Genomic DNA, 13,205 nt, shown 5'->3' with positions numbered 1-13,205 from the left:
GGGAGCTGTGCTCAGGACAGAGGGGCAAGGAGAACTCTCTGCAACTGCTGTGCAATTTCCCTAAAAACCTAAAACTGCACTAAAAAATAGCGTCTTAAAAACAAAAGCCAAACCACAGGCTCTAATGATAAGCTTTCCATGCGGCAGACGTTTCAGATGACAGCTTCGTGCTGATGGTGAGTTCTGGAGTCACAGACACGAGGGCGTTCCTTCTGAGGCTCAGTTTCAGGGACACTTTACTGCCAGCCCCAGAAAGGATCCTGGTGACATTCACCACCTCCTTCGGTGCGGGCGGGTGTGTCACCGGAGCACACGCTGCCTTGTCACAGAGCCCTGGGTGTGCTTCCCACCCTCTCAGGCACTTCCTGAGTGTTCTGGAAGCTCTGGGTAGCAATGGACACTTTCAAATTCTCAAACACTGCATTTCCCACTCAAGTAGGACAGAAAGAGGGGCGCCAGGCAGAGACTGAGTGGGTGGCTTTTTACACCTGACAGAAACTAGACCCTCGCAGGCAACAGAATCTGGCTGCGAATTAGCAGCAACCTAGGTGACAGCAGGCGGTGACAATGAGGTGACAACGTGGGCTCCCTCAAGGAGTGTCAGGGCTGCTCTGCAGGACGGACACCCCCCCCCCACCCAGCTCACCATTCTCCTGTCCTTGCAGGTGACACCTCGCACGCCTCCTCCTTCACAAGGAAAGGTAAGACCTCTGGATGTTTTGAGTCACCATCAGTCTATTTATAGACTGTCCCCTGAAATCCCTAAATGGACCAAACAGCGGGCTGGACTCACAGCTACCTGACCTCATCCCCAAATGTTCTGCCCAGTGGATCCCCTGGAGGGCAGGCTGAGAAGTGCCCGGCGTCCCCGCCCCGACAACCGTGCAGCCAGCACCCAGCTCCCCTGCCCTGGAAACCCTGATCTGAAACCCTCCCGGGGCCACTCCAGGTGGCCACACCAACCATGGGCATCCTGCGCATGGGACAAAATCCATGTGCTGTGTTGTATTGGTTTTGTTTCCTGTTTTATTGAAAGAAAGTTTCTCCCACACTGATCAGAATGTCACTGTCTCTTTCTCTTCCTCACGCAGGGGCGAGGACTGTCCCTCAGCAGATTTAGCTGGGTAGGTGACAAGCACACGTCTGTCCTGCTGCCTCCCCCCCCCCCCCCAGGCCTCACGGCCGCTCAGCCGGCTATCCCTGCGATTCAGCTGCGCGGTCCACCTCCTCTCCCACCCGGCCCCGCCTGCCCCTTCCTTCCAGCACCAAACGGCCCTGAGGAGATCCCACCGGGCTCCTTCCCGGAGGAGGAGCACCTCCACATCTGAGAAAAGCCCTGATTTCCTTCCCAAACGACAGATGAGAAAAGCAAGTCCCAGGTGTCGGCGTGCGGGCCCACTAAGCAGCCAGCCCTCCCCAGATGTCGACATTCTGTTGAGAGACAGTGATCCTGCTAACAAGAAGGAAAGATGCTAAATTCAGTTATTCAGTTTGCAGTAACCTAAGTAACCCAGAAGACTGGGGTTTTGGCATAGTCGTAACTAAAGCTTAGCAGCCAAGCTACCCAGGAAAACTGTGTTTAGGACTGTCTGAGAACAAAGTGTCCATGAAGATTTTAAATGCCCGACTTGTTCACTTTCTCATAAAATTCGGTGTCTGAGCCAACTTAAAACGCCTGTCCACATGTTCTAACCAAATGCGTGGACCGCAGTTTACTAGTGAATACGAGATACAGTTCTTACTTTATGAAAGTGACAATTTCCAGAGTAAAACAACCTCTAACCCACAGGCCAGGGATTCCGTGCGTCTTGGTGACAAAATGTCCTGTTCCCTGGTGCACATCCTACCTCTGCTGATGCTCAGTTAATAAGCATCGTTGCATTTAGAAAGGAAAAGGAAAAAAGAGAGAAAGAAAGGGAGGGAGGAAGTGGGGGAGGGGAGCCCTGCAGAGAAACGGCAGAGGAAATTTTCCACAAAGCTCCTGAACTGCATCATTGCACTGAATTCTGAGCTGTTTGCTGGGACACTTTATATGAATACACCTGAGCTTTTCCTGACATAATGAATTTGCAAAATTATGAGAATAAGAAGGACACTGACGTGGGCCAGCACTCACAGCCAACTAACGACTGACTTTCTGCGCCCGCAGGAGACAGAGGTGACGCTGAAGGATGAAACCCATGTCTGATCCGGAAATCTGACCTCAGTAACCACTTAGCCTGTCTCTTGACCTCCTAGGCATGGCCCCAGGGCGTCAGGCAAGGGCATCGCTGACTGTGGAGCAAGGGGAGGGTGAAAGGACCGTCTTCCTTCCACCTCGACCCAGCGGCTAACAGCATGGCGCGCCTCTCCACTTCTCCGTTTCTGGTCCCAGCAATGTCTGCTAAATTCCTCTTGTTCCCAGAGCGAAATCCTTCTCTGTGTTTATTCTGTGAGCCAGTTTGTCTGTTTCCTGAAGCCACCGGACTGTCTTCCTGCTTGGACTTTCTGAAAGTCCCGCCAATTTGCTAAACTGTGTTGTATGTTTTCTGGTGACTTCCAGGAGGTCCAAAGAGATAAGTGGCCGAGAATATGAAAAGAGAAAAATTAAGCAGGTTCTTAAGTGGAAAACCAGTCCTTGAATTTGATTCCCAGGAGCTCTTTTATTTTTGGAGGGAACGGCAGAGCTGGAGAATGATTTCGTCCTTGCCCGGGAACGCGTGGTTTTCTGCGGCTCCCACCCACGCGGGGCCCTGGGCATGGTCCCCCTCCGCCGTCGTGGGGGAGAGACCGTGTCCGTGGGCAGCGCTGGGCTCCCCTTGGGAGCGGCCTCGACTTCCACCGCCTCCATCTGTTCACACCTGAGAACCCTTGTGTGCAAATCTCCACGTAAAAGCGGCTGCCTCGCTTCTGCGTGGCCAGCATCTGTTCCCAAGTGCGGCTGAAGGGGAAGGACGGCGTGGATTCTGGCAGCTGAGGGCGAGGGGCGGTGGACAGACGGCCCTGGCCCAGCTCCAGTCCAGACGCGAGGCGGGCGGCTGGAGGAGCCGCGAGCCTTCCGGAGCCGGGCTCCAGCACCGCTAAACTAGAGGGATGGGCTCCGGAGCTCCCCTCAGCCCTACAACCCTCTCGTGAAACGGAAACGGACTGTAGACAGAGACGAAGGGTTCTGGGGTTCTGAACAGGAGACGGTTTTATTTTGTTTATAGAATTCTTAGGAGAAGTCCATAGAGAGAGTCTCCCGTTTCCCGCTGGCAAAATAAAAAGTGGCGTCTCAGGTCGGGCGCACAGGGGCCGTGAGGCGGGCGGGTCCTGTGCAGAGGCGCTGAGCGGCCTGGGCCGCCCCGAGGGACCCAGGGCTGGCACACCCTTTACCGCGAGCGCTAACATTCTGAGCACCCGGAACTTACAGGGCCGTTCCCTTTGAAACGAGAGCGTGTTAGCCTGCAGACCAGCCCTAGAGACACAGATACCCTTACATCTCAGTAACCGTTTGGCCACCTTCTTCCTCTTCCCCAGAGTGAGAGAGGGCTTTGGGGGCAGTTGGAGGCCAGGGTGGAGGCTGCCTGTTCTGCCTGAGGGGCGGGGGAGCCTGAAAGTTCAGAGCTACAGGCTCGGTTCTCAAAGCAGAGCATCCATAACCCCCATTTTATAGAAGAGGAGGAAACAGGTTCAGAGGGGTTCCGACACTTGCCTAAGGTTGCAGAGCCAGGGAGTGGCCGAGACCCGTCCTGGCTGCCGGCCCTGGGGCTGTGCCCTGGTGCACATGCCAGAGGACCTGGCTCCCCACCCCAGACCTGCCCTCTTCCCTCCGGTGAGCGGCTCTGAGCCCAGAGCCCCAGGAAGAGCCCTGGTCCCAGGTCACCGTCCGTGCTCGGGGCATCCACGCTGCGGCCCAGAGAGCTGGTGCTGGTCACTCCCCGGAGAGGCTCCTCCAGGCCGAAGGATTGGGAATTTTGTCTTTGCATGTTAGAAGGGTGTGCGCTCCAACCTTTCACAAGGTCCGAAGGCTGTTGGTGCCTCCAGGGCAGCAGATGTGAGCAGTTTGTGTGCACGACCAGAACTGGGCTGGGTGAATGGCCGCCGGGGGCTCTGCCTGGGGACGTGGCCTTGGTGCCCCTCCCTCCAGACACACGGGCAAAGGCTGCTGACCCTGTTCTGCTTGACGCTGGCTGATCTGCTCTTGAAAAGCACGCAGCGTGGAGACGGGGATCCACTGTCATAGAAAAGGGGGGATCATTCCAAGGGTGGCCCTGGGCATGTCCCAGGCAGAGCCAGCGCAGATGGACATGGGGCCTCGCTGGGGCCTGGACTGTCCCCGGGAACCAGCAGGTGGCAGACTGAGAGTGGCACCTTCTCTTGCAGGGTTCTGAGGGCCAGAAGCCAGGATTTGGCTACGGAGGCAGAGCTTCCGACTACAAATCGGCTCACAAGGGACTCAAGGGGGCCCACGACGCCCAGGGCACGCTTTCCAAAATCTTCAAGCTGGTAACGTACCTTCTGGATGTGGGGAGGCCCTGGGGAGGGGCCAGGGGCTGCGGCTGCTCAGAAGTCCCCCTGCATGTCCATCCATGGGGCAGGCGCTTCTTCAGGGCCCAGGGCCCTAGGGGAGCTTGAGGACAAGGGGTGACAGAGGTTACAGCCGGGCCTCGGGATGGGGCTGGAAGGCATCAACACATCCGGAAGGTCAGGTGGCTTCCTGGCCGGGGCAGCAGCCCTCTGTCCCCGAGGGAGCCAGCGGGAGCCTGGGTGAACGGAGGGTGAGAGACCCTGGGGACCGAGGTGTCCGTCCCATCGGGTAACATGCAGACCCAGGTCCTCCGTCCGTTCGCTGAGTTACCTTGGCCCCAATCTCCCTTAGTTTCTCCTTCGTAAGATGGGGTGACATCTGGGCAGAAGCCCCTGTGACGGTGGAGGGGGTACAAGGACACCTGTGAGGCGCCCTGCCCGGTCACCCACGAAACAGGCCGTCACTGCTCAGGGCCAGACAGCGTCGCTCGCAAAACCCTCAGATCTCAGACCGGCTGAGTAGTGACGGGGCCGCACGTCACCCTGGCCTGAGCTGAAGTGGGGAGGCGGAGAGGTTCCAGGCTCAGAGAGGAGCAGACACCCCCTGACTCCCCAGACCCCGTAGGGGCTCCTCCCACACTCTGATCTCAGAGGTGACGGTCTCTCAGTCCCTCCCTCCCGGAAGCCACAGCGGGGCAGGTCTTTCCTGGAAAGAAACGAGGTGACATGGGGGGCGGTGAGCGCCCACGGCCCAGGGGCTGCTTCTGACTGAGGCCAGGCTCACCTGGAAGGAAAGTGAACGTCCCGGAGACAGAAGGGCTTGGAGCCAGGACCCGCCTCCCGGGACAGAGGAGACCTGGGCGCCATGGCGGGCAGGCCCAGGTGCCCCGTCGGGACTGGAGAAGGCAGGGGCTGCAGTGGGGCTGACGCTGGGACTGAGCCCGCTCCTGGCGGCTGAGTCATAAGGCACTGGGGCTCTCCTGCTTGGCACGGGGGACGGAGGCGAGAGCAGGTCAGGGAATCAGGCCGTGTGTCATCTGGTAAAGGGCTTGTTTCGTATCTAACCTGCTTTCTGGGGGCTCACAATCTAAAGGGAATCTTTGCGAGATCAGGTTTTCATTCATAACCTAAGGAAAAAGGGAAATCCAAAAAGAAAGACAAAAATTTGAAAGAAAATCTGAAAGTGAAAAAAGCAAGCAAGTGCCCTCCTCCAAGCTAATCTCAGTGGCACCTGGAGCGACTGTGCCACCTCTTGGAGCCGCCGCCCACCCCGCGTCCCTGTGCCCCTGCACAGCCGGGTCACCTGCCCTGCTGCCAGCTCTCTTCTCTGTTTAACTTCAAATTGTATTTGCCCAGAAAACACGCCCATTCGTGGGTTTTTAAGGCCCCTGAACACCACCAGGAGGCTGGATTTCTCAGTGCCACGGAAGAAGGCTCACAGGAGGGGACAGGACTGTCCTCGGGGAGGCCAGCAAGAGGGTGGCTCCTGCTGGGGGACAAGCCAGGGTGTGCTCGTGGGCACCCAGACTTCCCCCAGAGGACGTCTCCCCGGTCATGGTTCATGGACAGCTCCGCTTGGTTCCTGGAATCTCGCCGAGGAGCAAAGCCCTGTTCAAGGCAGAGCCATGCAGCGGCTGAGCGTCCCTGCCCCTGAAATGCCACGTCCCCAGGCGCACAACCGCGCTGTGGCCCGTTCACCCCTTGCACTTGGATGTTGGATGCGCTGTGGGCGGTTGTGAGGCCAGAACCACAGATCAGCTCTGTGGGCGTCATTTAGCAGCAGACGCACTGAGAGAGGCCCAGTGCCTTGTGACAAGTGACACAGGACGGCCCAGGTGGCGGGAGGCTCTCGTCCCCTGACACTCTGTTTCCTTCTCTCAGGGAGGACGAGACAGCCGGTCTGGATCCCCCATGGCGAGACGTTGAAGCTCGGCCTCCCTCTCCCAGAATCCTGTCCTCGGCTTCTTAATACAACTGCCTGAGATGTTAACCACGTTTGCATCAGTCCCTAGTGTAGCAGATGACCCCTAACGCCTGCAGAAGACGGCTCCCCTGTCCCCTTACGGCTGAAGATTAGTGTCCTCGGGAACACCCCTGGCCATGCCCCTGAGCATCCAGGGCCCCCACCATCACCCCAGCCCTGGGACTGGCTCCGGGCGCAGCCGTGGGGACCCCGCCCAGGTGCGGAGGCCGAGCAGCTCCGAGCTTCCTTTGGCTTCTTTTCCTGCCTCCTCTCACCTCCGCAAGGACTTAATCTTCCTAACAGGGTCGGGCATCGGAGCGGCTTCGCGGCGGGGGCTTTGGTATGTGACAGGCGGGCGGGCAGCTGGGAGAGTCCCACGTAGTGGCCAGACTCGTGCGTGGCGGAGAGGGGACGTGGGCGGACTCGGACCGGGCAGCGGCCTCGATCGGGAGACAGGGTCTCCCCGGGAAGCGGGTGACAGCGGCGGGCCTTGGAGTGGCCTCTGCGAAGATGTGTTTCCTGGCCGGCCCGGCCGGAGGGGCGGGAGAGGCACGGCTCAGGGCGGACGCAGGAGTCTCCGGGTGGCCTCGCGGTGGCACGCGGGTCACTGTGGAGTGTGAAGGTGACAGGTGGCATGCTCAGCGCGGCAGTGCACGTGGCGAATACTAACCTCCGTGGGGGATAACCGTCTCGCCCTCCTGCCCCCTTGAAGTCACCCTACGAACACACTTACCTTCCCCGCATCACTGACCTGGAGCGTGGGCGCGGCCGACCAGGCGGGGCGAGGTCGGGCCCCTGTGAACCGCACTCTTCTAACTCTAGCTGACATCCCCCTTGCTCCCCCTCCATAACACACTGATTCCTGCCTTTTGATTTTAGCATCTCTCCTCTGAACTTTCCAAAGAGCCCCCGCACCGACGTCACCCTCCCTAGAACGAAGTCGGGGAACAGTCGACATAAAGCCCAGACGCGTCTCTAATCCGTTCTAATTCCCAATGTTTAGTGTGGGTTTAACAGAATGTCTATTAATACAAAGCCTCCATGATGAGAGGGTAAGAAAAAAAAAAAAAAAAAAGTAAAATTTCAGAAACAAAACCTCCAAATCGCTCGACACACACACTGCACCTTGAGCTGACCACCAAATGATCTCAGCTCGCAGCACCCGCCAGGCGGCAAGAGCTCTGGCGCTGGGTCTTGTGGGAAGTGTGCCCTGTTCTCGAATATCGAAATAAAATAATACACTTTTAATGATACTTGCACAGCTGTCTCATTTGGCTTTTACCCTGGTCTGTGGATCGGGGGAAAGCGGGAAGCGTGTCTCGGAGCCGCCACGCGCAGCTGCCTCCCGGGCGCGGCGCAGAGCTGCCAGCCAGCACCTGCGAGGGGCGGGTTCTCAGACAGCAGTCTGAGTACCAGCGGGAGACAGGAGCCACCACCTCAGTCCAGAACCGTGCGGAGTCCCTCCTCCGTCCTAGGAATACGGCCAACTAGGAAAAAGATGTCCTTAATTTGTTACTTCAACAGGACAATGACTCTGTGAACCATAAACTTCATATATAAACTAACTCCATTGGCATTTCTGGGACAGTCCAGTATCCCGTGACGCATGAACAGGTCCCCTGACAATTATGATTGATTTTCATGTCATTTCAAGCCTCCTTTAAACACTTTACAAACAAGATAAAGTGAAAAATACCCTCAAGGCCGGAAGACAAGGCATCCTCAGACCACTCAGCCCCCACAGGTCTGAATTTAGCCCAAACTCAGCACTGTACTAGGTGAACCCACGCTGACAAGGGGACAAGGGAAAACGTCCACCTTTAAATGCTGCGACTCACCCAGAGCCCAAATAAGTAAATACCCAGGAGTTTTAAAATAATACAAAAACTCTCTTTATTATTCTTAAAGCCAGTACAGTGGCTTTTGGCATAGCTATCTATCCATCTCTAGTACAAAACTGGATTAAATAAATACCATCCAATGTATAAACAGACCATGAAACAATTTTAAAGATAAAAAAGGATTCTTCCGTAAATTGAAAAAAATTAACTTTAAAAATGTCTTTTAATGGTGACTCAAGAATGAATCACTGTCACTTCTGAATTTATCAAGTAGATTACAAATCTTAATACAAAAGCCTTCGTGCTGTGAAGTGTTACACGTAAAAGAGACTAAATAGCAAAGTATTTCATGATTACTGCCTCCTGCTCCTGCCACTTGCTTTTTAACTCTTGGTGCTTTCAGGACCTAATCACTCACGTTCTGAAACGGCTGGGGCGCCTCCCGCCAGGGGCAGCAGGTGTCTGGGGAGCAGGGTGTGGCGGGGCCGTGTGGGCAGGGCCGGGCAGGAAGCTCGCATAGCCACGTGTGAGCCGGTGTATGAATGCTGCAGCTAGATGTTTAAATGCTAATTTTCACTGGAATTCAGTAAAGGTACAGAGGCCCCAGATGTGTATGGAAACACTTTTGAAACTTTTTTCTGTAAACGCCAAAATGCCTACATTCCATGAATAGAGACCAAGCGGCAAAGAGGGAAGTGTAGGCGCCTCAGCTGGTGCCTCCGCCCCACCGCACTTCGCAGAGCAGAGGTCACCAAGAGGGTAGATCAGCGGTGGGTGGCCCTGCACGAACTCTTTTGGGGCAGGGATTGGGGGTGGAGCCAGGGGAACAGTACTTTGAAATAAACTTCTGAGAAAGACGATGCAAACAGCAGGCATGAGACTTCCAAAAATAACCACCAGAAAGCAGTTCTATGTATCACATACATTTCCTTAAAATCGTGTTATTTACATAACCCTGAGTGATGATCGTTTAGTGTTAAACACGTTGACCTATCTTTGTGAGTTATGAACACGCTTCTGCGAAGAGGAAAGCCGTGGAAGGGCAGAAGCCCACCTCCTTCCTGAAACCTGGTCCGGGTACCAGGCACACGTCTCCCGCATGTAAACACTGCACGTGTGAGCTCAGAAGTCAGAGGACACTGGGTATCACTGTTAAACTCAAGTCCGCATCTCCTTAAAAACAGTTACAAAATACTGTTCTAAAGAAATGCTGGCTAGTTAAGCGCTGAGACGGGATGACGCAGAAATGCGAGGGAACGTGGGAATGACCAACTCGGGTGGATTTCCCGCCCCGAGAGTGACTGGCCATGTGTGACAGGCTCCCCGCCGAGCTGATGGCCACGGTGGGCACCGTGCTCGCAGGCTGTCCCCTGGAAGCGCTGTCCTTGCACCATGGCACCTCGTGGGGCGGGGCGTCCAGTGTGGAAAAGGAGGTCTTCACTCTCCCCGACTGCCCTGTCATGACAGGGCCACCTCTGCACCGTGCGGCAGTGGGAGGCCACACTCCCCCTCGGCTCCAGGGCAGCAGGGCCCTGGCCCAGCTCAGATGCTGTGAAAGGTAACTCGTGCTCCCCGCTTACTGACAGCATGGCAGTGACCTCACCAAGGGAGTGGGTCAGACAGCCGTGCACTTCTAAGGTTCCGTACCCATGACCAGGGCACTGCTGAGTGTGGCTGACGGGGACAGTGCAGAGGACAGCAGTGACCCTGCGGCTGACTGCCATCACACCATGTCCTGAAGCTCTTCAAGGAGGCCCTGCAAGGGGCAGCGCTCACCACCTGCTCCTCATGGAGGGAAGGAAAGCATCACTGAAGTGCTCTGTGAACAGGATCTGACCTGGAAATGAACTCATGTGCCAAACTGTTTAATATAAAATATTTTAAAAGAAAAAAAATCACATTTCCTAACTTCCATTTTTTTATTTATTATTATTCCAAAGCTATGATGAAATAGTTTAAAAAATACAATTATCTATCCTCAAAACCCTGGTTATGCAGGAGGCCAGAAGCCTCCTGTCAGAAGACTGTGTTACCAACCAGTAAAACACACACATATACGCCTGCGCCCCACTCCACCGAGAGTTCAAGTGAAAGTGTGTCTTTACAAAACCTTATTTTTCAAGGAATGTTTTGCAAAGAAGCAGCTTTTATAATTAGGAAGTAAATAAAAATAATACATTAAGGTCTTGTGTTTGCCTGATAATAAATTCGGAAAACTCACAAAATGGATTATTGATAGATTTTTTTTTTTCTTTAACCAAAATAAAAGCAGGCTTTAGATTCACCGGGTAAGGCCTCACATAGGCAGGCAGGGCACCAACAGTACAGCTCGCTGAGCTACGCTTTCTACATCATCAGGAATTGAACAAACCCCTTTTAGAGACTGTCCTGAGATGACATTTAATGCTAAAACCAAAATAAATAACCTAGCAAGAACAAAATTTTTTAAATTTCAATAATTTCAACTTTGGAGATATCTGTTCACCAAAATTAATAAACATTTCTAAAATATTTTAATACAAAATTATAAAAGAAAAGTGCATTAAAAGCCAAACCTTTAAAACTCTGGCACAATTACAATTATTCTGAATACACTGACTATAGCCAGGTATACACACTGACATTCAAGGAAAGCCTCAGGATATAAGTCCAGTATCACAAGAATAAGTCAAATAAGGCTTTTTTTTCCTTAAAAAAATATACAATACACAAAGCAGTTTGAAAAAAAAAGGAATATTATTTAACAGTTTTCTGACTTAAATATCTTCACATAACAAAAGTTTTTATATCACCATCGATATTACTTATATACATACCCCAGAAGTGTGGACAACAAAAAAAATCGAGAGATGCCCCTTCAGAAAGTGACAGTGAAGTGGGTTTTTCTTCAGGAATCTAAAATGAGCCCCTCTCTTAATATACAAGGTCCATACAATGTTTATAATAAAACTGCTCTCCTCTGAAATCAGTGAGGCCGAGAGAGGAAATAAAGGCAATTATTTTCCAGAAAAAACAAAAACAAAACCAAAACCCAACCCCAGCTCCATGTCACAATGACAAGGACCCCCATTTATGAGTAAAATGAATATAATACTGATCTCAAGTGCTCGCTGGGAGGTAAAAACTCTGCTGCGCTCTCTGTAACGGGGACTAGTGCTTATTTACAAAATATACTGTTCAGCCACACAGAGGCCCATATATCTGTATATGTACATATGTATTTATATATAGAACATATAAATAATTTCAAAGGAGAGATTCACGTGAAGTAGAGAACTTTCCGTCTTTGGAATGCTGTGGGAACGGCGCCCTCCGCCCCGCACGGGGGAGGATTTGGTTTGGGACGTGTTGAACGTGGCACCATTGATGACACTGAAGACTATTCCCTGAAATAGAAACACACCTGCTTATGCACGCCGAGAGCGCGCAGTGCTGGTGCGGGGCCTCCTCCTTGAAGCACAAGCCTGCTTCTCAGGGGCTGGGGGACAGGGCCACAGCCACTCTGCTCCGGGGACAGCTCCGGCTTCCTGTGTGCAGCGCCGGGCTGTGCTTCCTGCAGTGACTCAGCCCGCGAGCCCGACAGGCGACGCGTGCAGCCAGTGCGGCCTCACCCTGCGGACAGTCTGATCCCTGTCTGTGTGTCAGGTGCGCTCTGTTCCTCGGGCTCACGCCCCAGACACCGCGTTCTTGCAACTACTGATTAGACGTTTGCCATGGAGAGAACTGGTCCCGCCGCCTCTCAATGTATTGGTTATATTAACTTACGGTAGACTACAAGGAGTCAATTTCTACTAATTTCAAAGTTCACAGAGGAAAAAAATGGAAAAAGCTTCCCTGTGTCCTAACATTTTTTCTGAACTTCATGCACCTACCTTAAGATTGTGTTACGAGCTATGCTTCTTACAGCAGAAAGCATGAAGGAAACCCTATCTTGTTTTTTCCACGTTAACGTCCATCTCTGCTAACACGAGAAACCACAGTGTAAGTGAGATCCAGTTAATTTCTCTTTAACCAGACGCACTGGCCGCGGAGGGGGTGACGCTGCTGCGGGACCTGAGTTCAGGGATCTGCCAACAAACAGGCACGACGTGCTTCCATCTTTCCCAGCTTTTCCTACAAGTCTCTGAAAGTCAGTGATTCTGTAGATAATTTTATACCTAAAAAAGCTATTGTGGTAACATTTTTAACACTTGAAGTTTCAGAACAGAAACCCCAATGCTCTGCTGCTCTCCACACTCTCCCTGGACACATCCTGGGGCCGCTGCTGCATCAGAACACGTTGGCCAGGGCCTGCCACTCGCTCGCGGGCTCCTGCACCACCTCGTCCAGGTGGAGGGCGCGGCTCAGTGCCTCCCCTCCGTGCTCCTGCGGGCCGGCAGGCTCCTGCAAGGTCCCTGCAGTGTTGACCAAGGAAGAGTCTCAGGCACTCAGCACACAGTTTCCACGTTTAAATAAACGCAACTTAAAAGAGACAAGAAACGTCTAAACTGATCTGCTTTCCACCCCAGTGAAAAAAGACTGATTTGAGCTGCAGGTGTAATAACTCGTCGGTGATGACGCCTGTTGCTTGAACACAAGTGCTCGGAGCACTCGTGCCACATGCTCGCCGCACACAGCCGCATTAACGTGACGTCAGTGACGAGCGACTAGTAACTAACACGACTGGCAACGACATGCATGACTCTTCTAACAGAAAGGGGAGCAGGAAGCACTGGAGTGTAGATGTCAGAGCAAACTTTTCTCTCCCTGAAAACTGCGCAGCGTGAAACGTCCCGCCGCCTGTGGCTCCCGAGGCCCCTGGGTGCCACCGCCCCCGGCACCCACACCAGCCAAGACAAGCTCACGACCGGGCTCTAAGAGGGGTCCCCAGCGCCTGCCCGAGACACCGGGCCGCCCCACTCCGGCTCATGCCC

General features: G+C 53.7%; 2 protein-coding genes across 14 annotated transcripts in view; one reads left to right on the top strand and one right to left on the bottom strand.

Annotated features, from left to right (window-relative positions):
* MBP (myelin basic protein) overlaps positions 1-7,534 on the top strand; it is an 83,278-nt gene extending 75,744 nt beyond the window's left edge. For 4 of the 6 annotated variants that reach the window (XM_031441732.2, XM_031441734.2, XM_064480454.1 and 1 more), the window contains 4 exons: positions 666-701; positions 1,092-1,124; positions 4,345-4,467; positions 6,370-7,534. In XM_031441732.2, the coding sequence (XP_031297592.1) occupies positions 666-701; positions 1,092-1,124; positions 4,345-4,467; positions 6,370-6,414 (237 nt within the window). In that variant the 3' untranslated portion in view covers positions 6,415-7,534. The remainder of the gene's footprint in view (positions 1-665; positions 702-1,091; positions 1,125-4,344; positions 4,468-6,369) is intronic. The other 2 variants (XM_031441733.2, XM_031441735.2) reach the window with 1 other exon arrangement.
* Positions 7,282-13,205, bottom strand: part of ZNF236 (zinc finger protein 236) — an 82,832-nt gene continuing 76,908 nt past the window's right edge. For all 8 annotated transcript variants that reach the window (XM_064480451.1, XM_064480450.1, XM_064480449.1 and 5 more), the window contains one exon: positions 7,282-12,686. In XM_064480451.1, coding sequence (XP_064336521.1) covers positions 12,562-12,686 — 125 coding nt within the window. In that variant the 3' untranslated portion in view covers positions 7,282-12,561. The remainder of the gene's footprint in view (positions 12,687-13,205) is intronic.

The sequence above is a fragment of the Camelus dromedarius genome, chromosome 28 (assembly GCF_036321535.1).
Source record: "Camelus dromedarius isolate mCamDro1 chromosome 28, mCamDro1.pat, whole genome shotgun sequence".
NCBI lineage: Eukaryota > Metazoa > Chordata > Mammalia > Artiodactyla > Camelidae > Camelus > Camelus dromedarius.
The sequence above is the reverse complement of the archived record's forward strand: the minus strand, read 5'-3'. Positions and strand labels throughout refer to the sequence as shown.